Genomic DNA, 20,488 nt, shown 5'->3' on the forward strand with positions numbered 1-20,488 from the left:
AGGGTTCGGAAGTTTGAGACCAACCTGGGCAACATTTCAAAACCCCCGTCTCTACAAAAAATATTGTTTAAAAAAAGCCAGGTGTAGTGGCACGCGCCTGTAGTCCCAGCTACTTGGGAGCTGAGCTGGGAGTATCACTCAGGACGGCTCAGATTGAGCCCAGGAGTTCCAAGCTGCAGTGAGCTATGATCGCACCACTGCACTCCTGCCTGGGTGACAGAGACACCGTCTCAAAAAAAAAAAAAAAAAAAAAAAGCCGGGCGCGGTGGCTCACGCCTGTAATGCCAACACTTTGAGAGGCCGAGGAGAGCAGATTGTATGAGCTCAGGAGTTGGACACCGGCCTGGTCAATATGGCAAAACCTCATCTCTACAAAAAATACAAAAATTAGCTGGGTGTGGTGGTGTGCGCCTATAGTCCCTGCTACTCAGGAGGCTGAGGTAGGAGGATCACTTGAGCCCAAGAGGTTGAGGCTGCAGGATCTCGCCACTGCACTCCAGCCTGGGCGACAGAGCAAGACCCTGTCTCAAAAAAAAAAAAAAAAAGAAAAGAAAAGAAAAAAAAATCATCCTCTGATCACATTCTCCATAGTCTGGTGGTCTGACCTCTGACCACACATTAAGCAGACTGATTCTTGCTTTCACACTGCTTCCACCAAAGTCTTTTCATCATAGTCTTTTTTTGGGACAGCATCTCACTGTGTAGCTCACGTTGGAGAACAGTGGCAAGATCTCAGCTCATTGCAACCCCGCCTCCCGGGTTCAAGCGATTCTCCTGCCTCAGCCTCCCTTGTAGCTGGGACTACAGGCACCCGCCACCATGCCCGACTAATTTTTGTATTTTTAGTAGAGAGGGGGTTTCACCATGTTGGCCAGGTTGGTCTTGAACTCCTGACCTCAGGTGACCTGCCCACCTTGGCCTCCCATAGTGCTGGGATTACAGGCGTGAGCCACCGCACCCGGCCTCCATCATAGTCTTAACAGCACATACTCCCATTTTCCCCAGCTATTTCCACCATTGCCTATAACAATGTGCTATGGTTAAGGTGATCGCATAGTTTATCATTAAAACCAGAACACTTTTGAGAGTGCAAGTGGAACCTATTAATAATGACACAGGGGCAATAGGCATAAATTGAGACCCTCTTGGCCATACTGGGATGTCTGGGTCTTGGGTGAGGAGTCCAGCTGCTAGACCCAGGGACTTTGTTATTTTTTATTTTTTTTTTGATATGGAGTCTTGCTCTGTCGCCCAGGCTGGAGTGCAGTGACGTGATCTCAGCTCATTGCAACCTCTACCTCCCGGATTCAAGTGATTCCCTGCCTCAGCCTCCCAAGTAGTTGGGATTACAGGCATGCGTCACCATGCCCGGCTCATTTTTGTATTTTTAGTAGAGATGGGGTTTCACCATGTTGGTCAGGCTGGTCTCGAACTTCTGACCTCGTGATCCGCCCGCCTTGGCCTCCCAAAGTGCTGGGATTACAGGCATGAGCCACCGCGCCTGGCCGACCTGGGGACTTCTTGAAGGCAAGAACCATAACTTATTTATCTGGGTGTTCCCAGCATCTTTCCAGAGCCCAATGCATGGTAGGTGTTTAATGCACATTTATTTATTTTTAATTTTATTTTTAGAGACAGGGTCTCATTCTGTTGCCCAGGCTGGAGTGCAGTGGCATGATCACGGCTCACGGAAGCCTCCAACTTATGGGCTCAAGTGACCCTCCCGTCTCAGTTCCCTGAGTAGCTGGGATTACAGGTGCACACGACCATACCCCACTTAATGCACATTTGTTGACCGAGTGAATGATTTCATTGTAGAAGGTGTCAGGCCCTGAGGGCTCCACAGGATGTGGGGGGGGCAGCATTGCTGGCAGCCTGGGGTTTCACCTTTGAGCCCCCCATTATTTATTTATTTATTTATTTTTTGAGACGGAGTTTTGCTCTTGTTGCCCAGGCTGGAGTGCAATGACTCAATCTTGGCTGACCACAACCTCTGCCTCCCGGGTTCAAGCAATTCTCCTGCCTCAGCCTCCCCAGTAGCTGGGATTACAGGCATGCGCCACCAGGCCTGGCAAATTTTGTATTTTTAGTAGAGATGGGTTTTAGTAGGGTTTTAGTAGAGTTTAGTAGGGTTTTAGTAGAGATGGGTTTAGTAGAGATGGTTTCTCTATGTTGGTCAGGCTGGTCTCGAACACCTGACCTCAGGTGGTCTGCCGCCTTGGCCTCCCAAAATGCTGGGATTACAGGCGTGAGCCACTGTGCCTGGCTGAGTCCCCCATTATTTATAACAGTTGGCTTTCCTTTCAGACACTCCTTTTGTGTACTGTATGCTTTGACTTTTGTGTCTAGAACTTCAGATCATTTCCATAATGCCTGACTGAGACCCACCAGCCTGAGCCCACGGAGGATGCCAAGCGGAGGCACCTCTCCCTGTCCTCCTCAGGGTCAGTGAGCGTCCGTAAGTGCCTACCGGTCAGCATGGGGATCGGTGACCAGTTTGTCCATGGGCCTAGTGACGAACCAGTCCCAGCAGCTTTAGAATCTGCAGTTTAAGGCCAGGTGCAGTGGCTCACGCCTGTCATGCCAGCACTTTGGGAGGCCAAGGCAGGTGGATCACCTGAGGTCAGGAGTTCAAGACCAGCCTGGACAACATGGCAAAACCCTGTCTCTACTAAAACTACAAAAATTAACCTGGTGAGGTGGCGGGTGCCTGTAATCCCAGCTACGCGGGAGCTGAGGGAGGAGAATCACTTGAACCCGGGAGGCGGAGGTTGCAGTGAGCCAAGATCATGCCACTGCACTCTAGCCTAGGTGACAGAGCAAGACTCCGCCTCAAAAAACAAAAACAAACAAATAAAATAATCTGCAGTTTATCTTTGGTGGATCCCTTCCCCTTTCCCTCGCAGGGGCCTGTTGCACAGCAGGCGTCCTTAGGGCTACCTCATGGCTACCTCATGGCACTCCTGAGCACTGCAGTTTTCCTATCTTTTGGGTCCCTGCAATAAAGATAAGGAGGAGGGTTATCTAGTCTGAGACCCAGCCTGCATAATTAGCCCGCTCAAAGCCTCCCACCTCCCTAATTACTGTTATCATGGATACACCCACTCAGCAGGCCATTCCTACATTCCTACTTCCCCCGCCTTTGCACAGTTCCCTAGGGGGCTGGAGAGGTGATGTGGGAACCCAAATCCCTTCGACTGCGGCACAGAGTCCCCTACTTCCCTGGCCAATCTCTGGGAACCCCTAGAAAGGAAGTGCTCCACCTCCCTCAACCCCAAAACTGCATGGGCAGAACTGCCAGGAAGGAAGGGATAACCGCCAGCAAGATGCCCTGAGCTTCAGTCTCCCCATGTGTAAAATGAAGGGGTTGCACAGATGATCTTTAAGAGTTATCTGAGGCTGGGCACAGTGGCTCTCGCCTGTAATCCCAGCACTTGGGGAGACCCAGGTGGGCAAATCACTTGAGGTCAGAGGTTCGAGACCAGCCTGGCCAACATGGTGAAATCCTGGCTCTACTAAAATACAAAAAAAAAAAAAAAAAATCTGCTGGGCATGGGTGGTGTACACCTACAATCCCAGCTACTCAGGAGGCTGAGGTGGGAGGATCACTGGAGCCCGGAAGGAGGAGGTTGCAGTGAGCCGAGATTGCGCTGCTGCACTCCAGCCTGGGTGACAGTGAGACTCCCTCTCAAAAAAAAAAACAGCCGGGCGGTGGCTCACGCCTGTAATCCCAGCACTGTGGGAGGCTGAGGTGGGCGGATCATGAAGTCAGGAGATCGAGACTATCCTGGCTAACACGGTGAAACCCCTTCTCTACTAAAAATACAAAAAATTAGCCGGGTGTGGTGGCAGGTGCCTGTAGTCCCAGCAACTTGGGAGGCTGAGGCAGAAGAATGGCGTGAACCCAGGAGGCAGAGCTTGCAGTAAGCCGAGATGGTGCCACTGCACTCCAGCTTGGGTGACAGAGCGAGACTCCATCTCAAACAAACAAACAAAACAGTTATCTGGTTTTGACATTCCATATCTCCACCCTGAACTGTGACTCTGGGATAGGTTTAGTCAAGCATCCCCAGGGGTCTGTCTGGGGAACTCTAATGCCTGTGCCCTGCCCTCCCCGCCCTTCTCTTTCTTTTTCTTTCCTTTTTTGAGACAGAGTCTCACTCTCTTGCCCAGGCTGGAGTGCAGTGGCATGACCCCGGCTCACTGCAGCCTCTGCCTCCCAGGTTCAAGCGATTGTCCTGCCTCAGCCTCCGGAGTAGCTGGAATTGCAGGGTTGCGCCACCATGCCGAGCTAATTTTTGTAGTTTTAGTAGAGATGGGGTTTTACCATGTTGGCCAGGCTGGTCTCAAACTCCTGGCCTCAAGTGATCCGCCTGCCTTGGCCCCCCAGAGTGCTGGGATTACAGGCATGAGCCACTGCGCCCACTCCCTTTCTTTTCTCGTTTTCTGAAATTGTACATGAGACTCAAGAGACTTGGGCAGATGTTTATCCAAGGCTGGGCCTTCGGTTCCCTCATTGCCCCAGGAGATAAAAGGCTAAGAACAAGAAGAGGCCTGGGCCAGGCTTCCTGGGCTTGCTGCAGGTCCTGGTCCCAGCCCATCCTGGGCCCAAACCTGAGTCTAGAGGCTTAAGCAAGAAACTGAGTTCAAAATAAAAAGTAGGAAAAAACTGGCCAGGTGTGTTATTTTCCACGTGGCCACTGCATTTCAGCCTGGGCAATAGAACAAGACTGTGTCAAAATATATATATTTTGAGTATACATATACGTGTGTGTGTGTGTGTGTGTGTGTGTGTGTGTGTGTGTGTGTGTGTGTTGTTAGCTAGGCCTGTACTCTCCAGCTGCTCAGAAGGCTGAGGTGGAAGGATCCCCTTGAGCACCAGAGTTCAAGTCCAGCCTGAGCAACACAGTGAGACCTTGTCTCTAAAAAAACAAACAGCCGGGAGTGGTGGCTCACGCCTGTAATCCCAGCACTTTCGGAAACCAAGGGGGCGGGTCACCTGAAGTCGGGAGTTCAAGACCAGTCTGATCAACATAGTGAAACCCCATCTCTACTAAAAATACAAAATTAGCCGGGCGTGGTGGTGCATGCCTGTAATCCCAGCTACTCAGGAGGCTGAGGCGGGAGAATCGCTTGAACCCGGCAGGCAGAGGTTGCAGTGAGTTGAGATCGTGCCATTGCACTCTAGCCTGGGCAACAAGAGTGAAACTCCATCTCAAAAACAAAACCAACAAAAACAAAAAAAATTTCCACACCTAAGTTTGGGAGGGGGAGGGGATTTATTGATCCATGTAACAGAAAAGGGTAGGAGTCTGTGAGCTTCGGGCATGGCTGGATCCAAGTGACTTGATTATCTGGAATTGTCTCCATATCTCTTTGTTCTGTTTCTCTCTCTTTTTTTTTTTTTGGAACGGAGTCTCGCCCTGTCACCCAGGCTGGAGTGCAATGGCATGATCTCAGCTCACTGCAACCTCTGCCTCCCAGGTTCAAAGGATTCTCCTGCCTCAGCCTCCCGAGTAGCTGGGATTACAGGTGCCCACCACAATGCCCGGCTTTTTTTTTTTGTACTTTTTGTAAAGATGGGGTTTTACCACTTTGGGTAGGCTGGTCTCGAACTCCGGACTTCGTGATCCGCCCGCCTCGGCCTCCCAAAGTGCTGGGATTACAGACGTGAGCCACCGCACCCAGCCATTCTGTTTCTCTTGTGGTAGCTTTATACTCAGGCAGCCTTACCCCTTGTAGTGGCAAATGACCTGCCAGATTTCTTGGGTGCCATTTTAGCCACCCAAGAGTTTGTCCTTCTCCATAGTCATGCTTTGTTCACTGCTGAACCAAACGGCACCTAACATGAGGTGCTGAATGAATGTCTCCAGCAAAAGGCCCAAGATTGACTCTTGTTGGCTCAGATGGAGTTGCATGTCTTCTTCAGCCCGATCACTGTGACCTGCCATGCCTGGGCCACACGGGTGGAGTCCGCCCTCCCCACACATGGACTGAGATGGGTGCAGAGCAGTTCCCCAGAAGGAAGAGATGGGTCCTTCCATCTGGGTCCTTCCTTTAGGAGGAAGGAAGAGATGGGTCCTTCCATCTGGGTCCTTCCTTCAGGAGGAAGGAAGAGATGGGTCCTTCCATCTGGGTCCTTCCTTCAGGAGGAAGGAAGAGATGGGTCCTTCCATCTGGGTCCTTCCTTCAGGAGGAAGGAAGAGATGGGTCCTTCCATCTGGGTCCTTCCTTCAGGAGGAAGGAAGAGATGGGTCCTTCCATCTGGGTCCTTCCTTCAGGAGGAAGGAAGAGATGGGTCCTTCCATCTGGGTCCTTCCTTCAGGAGGAAGGAAGAGATGGGTCCTTCCATCTGGGTCCTTCCTTCAGGAGGAAGGAAGAGATGGGTCCTTCCATCTGGGTCCTTCCTTCAGGAGGAAGGAAGAGATGGGTCCTTCCATCTGGGTCCTTCCTTCAGGAGGAAGGAAGAGATGGGTCCTTCCATCTGGGTCCTTCCTTCAGGAGGAAGGAAGAGATGGGTCCTTCCATCTGGGTCCTTCCTTCAGGAGGAAGGAAGAGATGGGTCCTTCCATCTGGGTCCTTCCTTCAGGAGGAAGGAAGAGATGGGTCCTTCCATCTGGGTCCTTCCTTCAGGAGGAAGGAAGAGATGGGTCCTTCCATCTGGGTCCTTCCTTCAGGAGGAAGGAAGAGATGGGTCCTTCCATCTGGGTCCTTCCTTCAGGAGGAAGGAAGAGATGGGTCCTTCCATCTGGGTCCTTCCTTCAGGAGGAAGGAAGAGATGGGTCCTTCCATCTGGGTCCTTCCTTCAGGAGGAAGGAAGAGATGGGTCCTTCCATCTGGGTCCTTCCTTCAGGAGGAAGGAAGAGATGGGTCCTTCCATCTGGGTCCTTCCTTCAGGAGGAAGGAAGAGATGGGTCCTTCCATCTGGGTCCTTCCTTCAGGAGGAAGGAAGAGATGGGTCCTTCCATCTGGGTCCTTCCTTCAGGAGGAAGGAAGAGATGGGTCCTTCCATCTGGGTCCTTCCTTCAGGAGGAAGGAAGAGATGGGTCCTTCCATCTGGGTCCTTCCTTCAGGAGGAAGGAAGAGATGGGTCCTTCCATCTGGGTCCTTCCTTCAGGAGGAAGGAAGAGATGGGTCCTTCCATCTGGGTCCTTCCTTCAGGAGGAAGGAAGAGATGGGTCCTTCCATCTGGGTCCTTCCTTCAGGAGGAAGGAAGAGATGGGTCCTTCCATCTGGGTCCTTCCTTCAGGAGGAAGGAAGAGATGGGTCCTTCCATCTGGGTCCTTCCTTCAGGAGGAAGGAAGAGATGGGTCCTTCCATCTGGGTCCTTCCTTCAGGAGGAAGGAAGAGATGGGTCCTTCCATCTGGGTCCTTCCTTCAGGAGGAAGGAAGAGATGGGTCCTTCCATCTGGGTCCTTCCTTCAGGAGGAAGGAAGAGATGGGTCCTTCCATCTGGGTCCTTCCTTCAGGAGGAAGGAAGAGATGGGTCCTTCCATCTGGGTCCTTCCTTCAGGAGGAAGGAAGAGATGGGTCCTTCCATCTGGGTCCTTCCTTCAGGAGGAAGGAAGAGATGGGTCCTTCCATCTGGGTCCTTCCTTTAGGAGGAAGGAAGAGATGGGTCCTTCCATCTGGGTCCTTCCTTTAGGAGGAAGGAAGAGATGGGTCCTTCCATCTGGGTCCTTCCTTTAGGAGGAAGGAAGAGATGGGTCCTTCCATCTGGGTCCTTCCTTTAGGAGGAAGGAAGAGATGGGTCCTTCCATCTGGGTCCTTCCTTCAGGAGGAAGGAAGAGATGGGTCCTTCCTTCAGGAGGGTTGCAAGCAAAGCCACTTTTTTTGGTTTTGGTCGCCTGTGTCCTTAGAACACAGAGCTGCTGCCTTTTTCTCTGAGTCATCCCCAACATAGACCTGCATTGAAAATGTACCAGCTTGAGTTCTCATGGGTGCTGGCTGCGCTGAGCTCCTAAAGCTGCAGTCCCAGGATAACCCTCTTTAGTGGAGGAGAAGAATAGGGCTCCTGCCGGGATGCGGGGCTTCTTGCAGCTGGATCAGGTGCGGGGCAGGGCACCAGCATGGCCAAAGATGCCAGAACCCAGGATTCCTTCTGGGAAAGGACAGTGGGCAATTCCAGGCACTGGACCCTTCCAATCTTCTCCTCTCCACTCTAGTCAGGAGCCTGTGATCTAAGATTCTGTTTGTTCATTTGGATTGGGGTGGCATGGAGAGAGGGGCAGGGCTTGGCTGAGGGCAAGGACACCTCAGATGGGTGCCTTATACTTGATCTGAGGAATAGCTTTTTTTTTTTTTTTTTTTTTTTTTTTGAGATAGTCTCACTCTGTCACCCAGGCTGGAATACATTGGTGCAATCTCGGCTCACTGGATCCTCTGCCTCCCGGGTTCAAGGGATTCTCCTGCCTCAGCCTCCTGAGTAGCTGGGATTACAGGCATGCACCACCACGCCTGGCTAATTTTTGTATTTTTAGATAGAGATGGGGTTTCACTATGTTGGCTAGGCTGGCCTTGAACTCCTGACCTCAAGTGACCTGCCCACCTCGGCCTCCCAAAGTGCTGGAATGGCAGGCGTGAGCCACCGCGCCCGGCCCATCTGAGGTGTTATCTACTGAGGGGACCCCAGAGTCTCAGCTCCTGGTCTCGTCGTACCCCCTGGCTGACCCTGAACCACCTCCTGGCTCGTCCACATGCTCTTCCCACACCTGCAAGAACCGAGGTGCGGTGGGGCTGAGTGCCCAATGCAAGAGATTGGACTCACGTGTTTTTCAGAGATTTTATTAAGAATAAGGCATATGACAGTCACCCCTAAAGCACAGGGCTCTATTTCTGTGGGTGAGTGAATACACTCTGAAAAGCATTGGATACAAAAGCGCAGCCAACAGAGAATTTGGAGCAGGGTCCCTCTGCCCTGCCACAGGGCTCCTGCCAGGTGGGTTTGAAGCCCTGCACATCCCCCATTCAAGGCTGGCATGTCCGGGAGAAGGTGCTTGGAGACCCCTGGCTCCCCGCGCTGAGAAGCTGCCCCACACCCTCTAGGCCTCCTTCCTCTCTCCACCAGGGGGGACGCCATCCTACTGCTTATATGGGGAAGGGTTATCCCATTTTGGCCCTGGACTAGTCCCCCAAGCTAGAGGGTGCTGTCGCTGAGCTGTGGGGGCCAGGGGTACAGAGCCTCAAACCGCACTGCCCAGTGCTCCCTGGCTGATTTCCAGAGCACGGGGAGGTCCCCACCTGCAGCTCTGTGTCCTGGAGCTGTCCATACTTGGGGTGTGGCAGGAGCTCCGCCTAGGGACCTGAGTGTCCTCTTCAACACTCTCTCTCTCCCAATGGGGATTCGTGCAGCAGAGGAGAGATAAATGCAATCCTTTCCCTTCTTAGTCACCAAGATATTCCAGGGGCCAGGAGCGCATGGGGGTGCGAGGCTTCCCTTTGGCCAAGTGGGCTCTCAAGCCAGACCCAGGGAGGGTGGGGCCTCTCCAGGGCCCTGAGGCTGAGGAGAGTTGGGCCCCTGTGGCCAAGAGCGGGCCATGCACTCCAGCTCCCAGTCTCGTTCTGCTGCACAGAGGGTTCTGTGCAGGCGGGTGGAGGGGTTTCCATTATTTCCAGGAGGGCGAGGAGGGGAATTTCTGTGAAAACTGGAACCCTGTATCTGCTACAGGTGCTCCCCCAGCTTGCCTTATTTCCTTTCCCAGGCACCTCCAGCACCTCAGCTGAGAGTCAGTGAGTCAGCTGCCCCAGCACCCAGAACCTTTCATCTAGGGGATCTCCAAGCACCTCACAAACAATTGTCATTATCTGTGGTTGCTGGAAGAGGGATGGGAGTTGGGTGGCGCTGATGGGGTCACTTCGGGAGAAGCAGGCAGGCCACTGGAAGATCCCTGGGACCAGAGTGCGGTGGGGGCCCCTAGCTGGACACCCTGGATGCCCAGGAGGGAAGGGGGAAGGGGGCTATTGCTATAGAGCTGGGGGGAGGCCAGGCGGACGGAGCTATGGCTTTTAGTGGGTGGGTGGGCAGATAGAGTACTTCACCATCTCTGCAGAAGAATCGACCTAACAAAGTCACCCTGTTCACCCCAAAAGTGTGGTCGTGGGAGATGAGGGTCTGTGCGCGCTCCTCTGGAAAGAGACTTTGCCCTTCTTCCCACAGTCCTCTGGGCACCTCCGAGAGAGGAGTGAGGCCCTCGCACACAAGACAGGTTCTGAAAGGGAGGGGGACAGAATAGGGGTGCAGTGAGTTACACACACTTGAGGGGGGACAGAGATGGTACAGGCGCAACCACAGGACTAGTAGAGAGTAGAGGTGGGGGCAGGCAGAGCAAGGACCCCAGGCCACCTTCTTGGCCCAAGTTGGACTGGAGAGCACTGTCCCAAGGGTGCCCCAACCTCAGCCATCTGCATCCCAGGAGCTGGACACCCCAGACCAGGCGTGGTTATTGCTCAGTGGTCTTGGGCAGTCCCGAGTGGCGTCAGCTGGGAGAGCCGCACATTGCTTGGCCCTGAGTGCGCTCGCTCACTGGTTTCTACTTCTTGCCAATTTCCTGCTCCAACAAATGGAGAGAAAGGGGGTGTGATCTGGGACTCCCCCTTCTTCATGGGGCTGTGATGGGAGAAGAGCTCGTCACCCCTAGAGCTTGACTCTGCTCACCTCCCAGACCCCTGCGTGACAGAATATGTGGCCTCAGCCAGGGTCAGGACCTGTCAGGAAAGGGGTGTCTGTGAGGGAGGCAAAGGCCTCTCCCTGCCCCACGTCCTCCCCTCGAAGCCCCTGGAAGACCTCACAGGCACTTAGGACTTGATGCAGGACCCACACCGGAGGGATGGCACGGGCTGGAGGGGTTTGTGTTTCCTTCTAGGCTGGGCTGGGGGTGGGGGCAATAAGCTGCGCTGAAACTGTCCTTCCTGCCTTTGGTGGTGGACGGGGAGCTTGGGAGAAGGGGCGTTAGGAGGTGGGGCTTTCCCCTTTCCACGTCGCCATTCCCCAGGCTAGACAGCAGGGAACTGAGCAGCCCGCCACTGCCAGATTCTGATAGGTTTAGGGGCATCCGTGGAGGGGGCCAGGATGGGGACTAACCTGTGCTCCCACCATCCCCCCAGCAAACCCAAACCCAAACTCCTATCAGTAGCCGCCACTTCCAAGAAGCCAGGCCCTTCTTCTTTTTTTCGTTTTTGAGACGGAGTTTTGCTCTTGTTGCCCAGGCTGGAGTGCAGTGGCGCGATCTCGGCTCACTGCAACCTCTGCCTCCCAGGTTCAAGCGATTCTCCTGCCTCAGCCTCCCGAGTAGCTGGGATTACAGGCGCGCACCACCACGCCCGGCTAATTTTTGTATTTTTTAGTAGAGACGGGGTTTCACCACGTTGGCCAGGCTGGTCTCGGACTCCTGACCTCAGGTGATCCGCCCACCTCGGCCTCCCAAAGTGCTGGGATTACAGGCGTGAGCCACCGCGCCCAGCCAAGGCTCTCTTCTTGTCTCTGGGTGCAGCCAGCTGATTAGGAAGCCGAGCAACATTAGCACCAATAAACAGGACCAGGAAAACGCCTGGGGCTGCCTCCTGAGGCGGAAGACAGCTCCTGCCTTCCAGAAGCCTGGCCGGCAGCAGGCCTGTCACCTTCCTTCCCCAGCACAGCTCCCAGTCCCTGCATACCCAGGGGGGTGGCGACTCGGGAAGAGCTGAGTTGGAGACGGCTCTATACCAAGTCCGGCCAACCAGGCGGTTCTGTAATCCTCTCCCAGGGCCCATGGATGCTACCCTCCAAAAGTTAGGCTTCCATCAGGCGCACTTTTCCCACCAGGGGCTCTGGGAGGACGTGTCTTCTAAAGTGTTCCGTGCTCACCTGCAAGGACCTATCGGCAGGGTCAGGGTGGGGGTAGAAGGACCAGCCCCTAGCCTGGGCCTCTCCTGGGGAGGAAGAAGGCTTGGCGGGAAGGGCGTCGGCGCGGGGGTGGGGGAGGCGGGAGGGGGAGCTAGAGGGCCTGGGGCGCCAATGCCACTCTGCGTCCCTTTCCGTAGGCGAGCCCAGCCCTCCCCACCCCGCCAAGGATTGTCGGCTTTCCCGGGGAAGGGCGTGGCCCCCGCCCCTCCTGTCTCACAGGCAGGTGGGACCGGGCCAGGATCGGGACGGCGAGTCCTCTCGGTAGAGAAGGTGCCCCCGCTCGGCCCCGCGGAGGAACTCTCGCGCGAGGAGAGGGCTCGAAGCTTTGGAAACGTCGGGAAGTACAAAAGGCTGGCGGTTCGGGTATTTGGGGGGAGCCGGGGCCGCCTCGCCCCGCTTCCTGGAGGAGGAGCGGCTGCCCTCCGACCCGGGACCTGCCTGCGGGGCCCGAGCTGCGTCCCTGGCCGGCCCTCCCCGTCCGTCCCGTGTCACCCCGGCCAGCCTGGCGCCTACTCCGGGTCGCCGGGCGCGCTGGGCTGGCTGGGCGCGGGCTGCGGGCCGGCTCGGTCCGGGGGCTCCTGGGGAGGCGGCTGGCGCGGGCTGCGGGCGCTGGGCCGCAGCGGCCTGCGTGCATAGAGGAAGAGCGCGGGGTCGGGCATGGGGTCGGCGTCGTCGAGGGCGCCGGCCCCGCGGTCCCAGGCGGCCCAGTCCCGGCCGGGGCCCTTGGCGGCGGCCTCGTGGGCAGCAGGCGGGCGGCGGGCTCGCAGTGCGCGGCGGCGTGGCCTGGGCTCGGCGGTGGCGCCGGGGCCCGGGCGCGGGGCCTGCAGTCTCTGGCGCGCCGCGTGCAGCTGGCAGGAGAGGTAGGCGGCCGCCTCGGTGTGCTTCTGCAGCTCGGTGCCCAGCACGGTGGCGCGGTGGCTGCGGCGGCGCAGCTCCTCCAGGAAGCGGCGCTCCTCGGTGCGCAGGCTGCAGCGCAGCGCGGACACCAGCGCCTCGCGCTGCGCCACCTCCTGCCGCAGCTCCGCGTTGGCCGCAGCACGCGCCTCCAGCTGCGACTCCAGCGCGCGGCACTTGCTCTCCAGCTCCCGGGACGCCGCCTCTGGAACCGGGCAGAGGCCAGAGGTGACGGTCTCCCCCTGGCTTGGAACAGAACCTGCACGGCTCAGAGATCCGTGTAACAAAACCCCCAGGCCGGGCGCGGGGCCTCATTTCTGCAATCCCAGCACTTTGGGAGGCCGAGATGGGCAGATGGACTTGAGGTCAGGAGTTCGAGACCAGCCTGGCCAACATGGTGAAACCCAGTCTCTACTAAAAATACAAAAATTAGCCGGGCGTGGTGGTGGTGGGCGCCTGTAATCCCAGCTACTCGGGAGGCTGAGACAGGGGACTCGCTTGAACCGGGGAGGCGGAGGTTGCAGTGAGCCGAGATCGCGCCACTGCTCTCCAGCCTAGGTGGCTGGAGATTCCGTCTCAAAAAGCAAAAACAAAAAAACAAAACAAAGCCCCACTCCTCCCCACGTCCCCACCTGCACGTCCTACCGCGCCCCCCCTCCTTCCCCACGCGTCGGCTCAGTGGCCTTCCTTGTTCCGCCCTCGTACCTACTCTACCCTCTGCTTGGTCTCTAATTCTTCAGGTTTCAGCTTAAGTGCAAACCCCTTCCTGGCCCTTTATTCATTCCACAGATAATTTGTGGAGCCCTGACTTTGTGCATTGTGTTAGGTATTGGAGATAGGGCGCGTAATAAAACGGTCTCTGTGAAGCTTATTGCATAGTGGGAGAGACATAGTAAATAATCACAAATACGTGTGAGGTTGCAAATGTGACATGTGGAAAGTCAATGCTGTGACTGTAACTGGAGAATGTGACCTAATCAGGGAAGTCCTCCCAGCAGAAGAGACTTGAGCTAAGATCTGAAGGATAAACAGGAGTTAAGTAGTGAAGACAAGAGAGAAGGATGCTGCAGACGGAGGGAACAGCTTGTGTAAAAGTCCAGAGAGCAAGGGACTGAAAGAGCTGCCAGTGTGCACAGGAAGGGAGTCAGTGTCCTTGTTTCCTCCATAGGGCATTTTATCACGTCTTTTTTTTTTTTTTGAGATAGAGTCTTGCTCTGTCGCCAGGCTGGAGTGCAAGTGGTGCAATCTCGGCTCACTGCAACCTTAGCCTTATGGGTTCAAGCAGTTCTCGTGCCTCAGCCTCCCAAGTAGCTGGGATTACAGGTGCACACCACCACACCCAGCTAATTTTTGTATATATATATATATATTTTTTTTTTTTGAGATGGAGTCTTGCTCTGTCGCCCAGGTTGGAGTGCAGTGGCGCAATCTTGGCTCACTGCAAGCTCCACCTCCCGGGTTCAAGCCATTCTCCTGCCTCAGCCTCCTGAGTAGCTGGGACTACAGGCGCCCACCACCATGCCTGGCTTATTTTTTTTTTGTATTTTTAGTAGAGACAGGGTTTCACCATGTTAGCCAGGATGGTCTCGATCTCCTGACCTCGTGATCCGCCTGCCTCAGCCTCCCAAAGTGCTGGGATTACAGGCATGAGCCACTGCGCCCGGCTAATTTTTGTATTTTTAGTAGAGACGGGGTTTCACCATGTTGGCCAGAATGGTCTTGAACTCCTGACCTCAGGTCATCCTCCCGCCTCAGCCTCCCAAAGTGCTGGGATTACAGGCGTAAGCCACTGCACCCGGCCTCTTTTGTTGTTGTTGAGGCAGAGTCTCACTCTGTCACCCAGGCTGGAGTGCAGTGGCATGATCTCGGTTCACTGCAACCTCTGCCTCCCGGGTTCAAGCGATTCTCCTGCCTCAGCCTCCGGAGTAGCTGGGATTACAGGCACCCGCTACCACACCCAGCTAATTTATTTTTGTATTTTTACAGATGAGGTTTCACCATATTGGCCTGGCTGGTCTCAAACTCCTGACCTTGTGATCCACCCGCCTCGGACTCCCAGAGTGCTGGGATTACAGGCGTGAACCACCACACCCAGCCCTTTTTTTTTTTTTTTTTTGAGACAAAGTCTCCCTCTTGCCAGGCTGGAGTGCAGTGGCATAGCTCACTGCAGCCTCTATCACCTGGGCTTGAGTAATTCTCCCACCTCAGCCTTCCCAGGAGTTGGGACCACAGGCATGCACATTTTTTGTAGAGATGAGGTTTTGCCATGTTGCCTGGGCTGGTCTTGAACTTGTGGGTTCAGGCAATCCTCCTGCCTCAGCCTCATAAAGTGCTGGGATTATAGGTGGGAGTCACCGTGCCTGGCCACATGTTTGTCATTTTTTGTTTACTTGTTTATTGTTGGCCTTTGCCACTGCAGCAGGTTTCAACCCTGGATAGACATTGGAACCACCCAGAGAGCTTTAACCAGTGCTGTTTCCTGGGCGCTACGAAAGACCAATTGCACCAGCATCCCTGGAGCTGGACCTGGGAACTGGTGTTGCTTAAATCTTCCCCGGTGGTTCTCACATGCAGTGTGAGTTGAGGACCCCTGCCTCCTGGAAGCTCCATCTCGGCAGGACCATATCCTAGGACTTGGCACAGGTGAGTGTAGGGACGTAGGCAGCCGAAAGTGGCAAAAAGTGACCCTGGAAGGATGAAAATCACCAAGTGATAAGGGGACAAAGAGGGCTGGGTGCAGTGGCTCACGCCTGTAATCCCAGCACTTTGGGAGGCCAAGGTGGGCGGATCACAAGGTCAGGAGTTCGAGACCAGCCTGGCCAGCATGGCGAAACCCCGTCTCTACTAAAAATACAAAAATTAGCTGGGTATGGTGGTGCGTGCCTGTAATCCCAGCTACTTGGGAGGCTGAAGTAGGAGAATTGCTTGACCCTGGGAGGCGGAGGTTGCAGTGAGCTGAGATCGTGCCACTGCACTCCAGCCTGGGTGCCAGAGTGAGACTCCGTCAAAAAAAAAAAAAAAAAAAAGAAAGAGGACAAAGAAAGTTCTTAAGCCCAGTGGGTTGACACACTCATCCCAGTGACTCAGGGGAGGGCTGAGGTGGGAGGATCTCTTGAGCCCAGGAGTACAAAGCTGCAGTGAGCTATGATTCTGCTACTGCACACTACAGCCTGGACAACAGAGCAAGATCCTGTCTCTAAAAAAAGAAAGAGTTCTCAAAGCCCACTGAAAGAGCCAGGCACAGTGGTCGTGCCTGTAATCCCAGCACTTTGGGAGGCTGAGGGGGGCAAATTGCTTAAGCTCAGAAGTTCAAAACCAGCCTGGGTGACATGCGAAACCCCATCTCTACAAAAAAGCTGGGCATGGTGGCATGTATCTGTAGTACCAGCTAATCTCGAGGTTGAGGTAGAAGGATCTCTTGAACCCACCTAGGAGGCAGAGGTTGCAGTGAGCAGAGATGGTGCCACGGCACTCCAGCCTGGGTGACAGAGTATGTCTCAAAAAAAAAAAAAGGCCGGACGCGGTGGCTCATGCCTGTAATCCCAGCACTTTGGGAGGCCGAGGTGGGTGGATCACGAGGTCAGGAGATCTAGACCATCCTGGCTAACACGGTGAAACCCAGTCTCTACTAAAAATACAAAAAATGAGCCGGGCGTGGTGGCGGGCGCCTGTAGTCCCAGCTACTCGGGAGGCTGAGGCAGAATGGCGTGAACCTGGGAAGCAGAGCTTGCGGTGGGCCGAGACCGCGCCACTGCACTCCACCCTGGGCGACAGAGCGAGACTCTGTCTCAAAAAAAAAAAACAAAAAAACAAAAAGATGAAGACATTGGATTGGGGCAGTGGCTTGGGCCCAGGTGATCTCAAAAGCCCTTTCGGACAAAGGACAGTAAGTGGGGTGAAAGTGGCTGTGTCACAGAACTGTCCTAATCTAGTGTCTGGGGTGTGTGCTGCCTTCCTCCAGCCACCTAGGCACCAAGAGGTTGCCCGTGGTTGTCCTCTAAAGAGGGCAGAATTAGTCCAAGTTCGTAAGTGTTTAGATGGTCCCTAACTGATCTTCATGCATGAATACACAAAGCAGTTTCTAGGGTTCCTGACATCATAGCTTAAACTTCCAGGCTGTAGCATTTGATCTACAAGCAATATATCAATACGGAAGACAGTCTGTTCTTAAGAACTCTTCTGGCCAAGAAAGGCTTTTTATGATTCCTTTTAACATTTTTTTTAATATTAAAAAGAAATGGTAGGGGCAGAGTCTCACTATTTTGTCCAGGCTGGTCTTGAACTCCTGGGCTCAAGTGGTTCTCCTGCCTTGGTTTCCTAAAGTCTTGGGATTACAGGCGTCAGCTACCACACCTGGCCTTGTGATTCATTTTTAATTAAATAGTTACTATGTCCTGGCCAGGCTTGGTGGCTCACACCTGTACTTCCAGCACTTTGCAAGGCTGAGGCGGGTGGATCACCTGAGGTCAAGAGTTTGAGACCAGCCTGGCCAACATGGTGAAACCCTGTCTCTACTAAGAAATACAAAAAATTAGCCGGTGGATGGTGGTGTGCGCCTGTAGTCTCAGCTACTTGGGAGGCTGCAGCAGGAGAATCACTTGAACACGGGAGGTGGAGGTTGCAGTGAGCCGAGATCGTGCCACTGCACTCCAGCCTGGGCGACAAGAGCGAGACTCCGTCTCAAAAAAAAAAAAAAAAAAAAATTACTGTGTCCCTCCAAGTCAGGTAATGTGCGTTATACTTCACAGACAATGGGTAACACTCAGTCCTAGTTCTGAGATCTTATAATCTGATGATAAAGATCTCAACAATGCAATTAAAAAATTAATTGTGGGGGAAAAACGACAAAATTTAGCATCTTAACCATTTGTAGGAGTACCATTCAGTACTGTTAAGTATATTCATGTTGGGGTGCAACAGATCTTTAGAACTTTTTAATCTTGCAAAAGTAAAAGTCTACACCCATTGAACTCCCCCAGCTCCCCCATGTTATGGGTGAAGTAATACTCTGTAAACAAATATTTTAGAGGAATTTCTACAATGGCAAGAAGTCATGCTTTTGTAAAATGCAGGATTTACTAATGTGTGTGTGTTTCTTTTCTCGTATAGACCAAGTTCCTTGAAGTCAAGGAACCCATCCTGACATGCATCTTGACACTCGGCCTGTGATCACTCAGTTCAGTGAATCTCGACACTGACCATGTGATCACTTGTGCCAGGATGGGAAGGACTGGGGAGGTGGATCACAGCAAGGAATTAAGCAGGCTAAGGGGAAGTAAAGCCACATTACCATTTCCTTCATGCCTTACTTTCCTCACTTTGGACAGAGACATGGATACAGGGTACTATGTGTGGTGGTGCAGGTTGTTCACTGCACAAGGTCATCCAACTGAGGTGGTGCAGGTTGTTCACTGCACAAGGCATTTCACAATGTCATCCACTGGGCAAGTGTGGCTGACATCCTGCACTCTGCTCACCAGCCAAGGAGTGACTATCCCCAAGTCTAGGCTGGGGACAGAGAAGGCTTGGGTCCTACTAAGGGCTGGGAAAAACTCCAGCTGTTGGGCCCCATGACGCTTCCCCACCAGTGGTCCTTCTCTTACCTTGCTGGTGAGATTGGGCCTCTCTCATTTCCAGGTCATGGGTCAGTTCTGGGGGGAAAGAAAAGAAAAGGCAGTTTGTGTGTGTGTGTGTGTGTGTGTGTGTATGAGAGACAGAGATCATGGAATTACAGCTCAGTAAAAGTGGCAATAAGGATCTTTAGAAGCCACCCCCATACTATTTTACCGCAACCCTGCAAGGGGAAGAGATGAAGAGATGTGTCCAGGGCATAGCCTGAACCTAGCCAGCTTGACTCCAAGCTCAGAAATCTTCCCAGCTCCAGCTTTGAGCCTGGGTTTGGAGTTTAGTTCACCCCTCGTGGGACTGAGGAGCCTGGCTTGTTTTGGGGCTGGGGGACTATCTGCCTTTCCTGGGGTGATATGCCAGGCAGTCAAAGCAGTTCTGGAGGACCCTTGCTGTGCAGGGCTTTGACCCTTTCGTGTTTAGCTGATGGCCGCTGGAGTGTCCAGAACTGCCTGGCGGCACTGGAGGCAGGCTCGGCAGTGGCTACTTACCAGTCTGGACACTTGCTTTTCACTATTTTGACAGCCAGTACCGTTGAGCCTGTGTTATTACCTGAACATCAGCGCTGCCCCTTCCCAAGCCCCAGTTGCGCCGTATTCCCCGCGGCAGGGAGAGAGGCTTCGAGCAGGACGGTGCGATCTGTTGATGGGGGCCTGGCTTGGCATTGAGAGGGCGGAGCGGGCAGCCTAGGAGCCATTCAAGGGCACTGGTGCAGGAGCAGTTTCCTCCTGGGTGCTGCAGCCCAGCTGCCACCCCTCTGCCTGCCTGTCCCCGCAGTCTCCATTCCTTAGTGTCCCCCAAGCCCCATTTCTCAGCCCAGGTGAGTTTGACAATTTTTCCAGCCCCACCCCCACTCCCCCACTCCCCCAACTCCACCAGGGCTCAAGAGCTGGTACAAGGGCAGAAGGAAGCCAGAAGCCACAGCTGCCTGTGATGCAGACCGACTCGGGGGCACCCGTGTACACCTGCAGGGACACAGTCTGGTGTCCACGGGGAGGAGGTGTGAACCGGGGGTCGGGGAAGGAAGGCGGCACATCTCTGGGACCACCACCCAGCAGCGCCTTCAGGGGCCTTGTGACCCCTCTGCCCCTCCTCCTCACTGCCCTCACCGGCTCTTCCAGAGACCCAGGGCTTTGCCAGAGGTGCCTTCTCTGAGGAGGCCGGTTGTTGCTAGGAGGCAGGCAGCTCAGGGTGCCTGAGCCTTCTGCTGTTACCAGAGTCTGAACCTGTTCCCTGAGGCACCTGTGAGGACTCTGATGCTTCTACCTCCAGGGCTTCCTGGGACCAACTTGGCCCCTCCTTCAAGGCCTTGTGATGTAGCCCAGGGACCTTGGCCTAGGTTCGGGGATTTGGGAGCAGGGATACCTTGGCTCTGCCATTAACTCCCTGTGGGTGGTTTCTCTTCAGCCTTTCAACACAGGACTTGGGGGTAGGGAGATAAAAATCTCAGCTGGGCTATAGATGAGCATGCCGTGAGGTCAGATATGCTGTGTGACCTTGGGCCAGTAACAGCACTTCTCTGAGCCTCAGTTTTCTCATTTGGAAAATGGGGGCACAATAGCACCTCTCCAAGAGGCGTCGCCAGGATTGAATGAGAAAAAAGCAGCGGGCTTGGCCCAAGGCTGAGTTGGTGCTGAACGCGTGTGAGTAGTTCTTATCAATCAGGCTGCTTCGCCACCCCAGAACGTACCCACCTCTCAAGCCCTTCATTCTGAGTCCTCACCCATCCTTAGCCAGCTCCCTGGGCAGCCTATCCCTTCGGCTCCTACACCAGCCTCTCCTCTCTCCCAACCCCCTCCCAGCTCTGGGTCCCTCTTTAATCTCCTTCCCCTTATCTTCTCCCTTCTCATCACCTCCTCCTTGGGGGAAAGGCCTTATTCAGTCATTTCAGCCCCAAGAGTGGCTGCTCTAGCCTAGCCCAGTTATTTTCATCTCCTTAATAACCTAGAGGTGGCTGGGCGTGGTAGCTCATGCCTGTAAAGCCAGCACTTTGGGAGGCCATGGTGGGCAGATCATCTGAGGTCAGGAGTTTGAGACCAGCCTGGCCAACGTGGTGAAACCCCATCTCTACTAAAAATACAAAAATTA

General features: G+C 54.3%; 1 protein-coding gene across 2 annotated transcripts in view; it reads right to left on the bottom strand.

Annotated features, from left to right (window-relative positions):
* Positions 1-8,768: 8,768 nt before the first annotated feature.
* CCDC92B (coiled-coil domain containing 92B) overlaps positions 8,769-20,488 on the bottom strand; it is a 28,782-nt gene continuing 17,062 nt past the window's right edge. Inside the window, exons 3-4 of one of the 2 annotated variants that reach the window (XM_016931189.4) lie at positions 18,379-18,426; positions 8,769-12,980 (exon numbers count right to left, since the gene is read on the bottom strand). In XM_016931189.4, coding sequence (XP_016786678.1) covers positions 12,391-12,980; positions 18,379-18,426 — 638 coding nt within the window. In that variant the 3' untranslated portion in view covers positions 8,769-12,390. Of the gene's footprint in view, positions 12,981-14,256; positions 15,463-18,378; positions 18,427-20,488 lie in introns of those variants that run through there. The other variant, XM_054669911.2, reaches the window with a different exon arrangement.

This window comes from Pan troglodytes, chromosome 19, assembly GCF_028858775.2.
Source record: "Pan troglodytes isolate AG18354 chromosome 19, NHGRI_mPanTro3-v2.0_pri, whole genome shotgun sequence".
Classification (NCBI taxonomy): Eukaryota; Metazoa; Chordata; class Mammalia; order Primates; family Hominidae; genus Pan; species Pan troglodytes.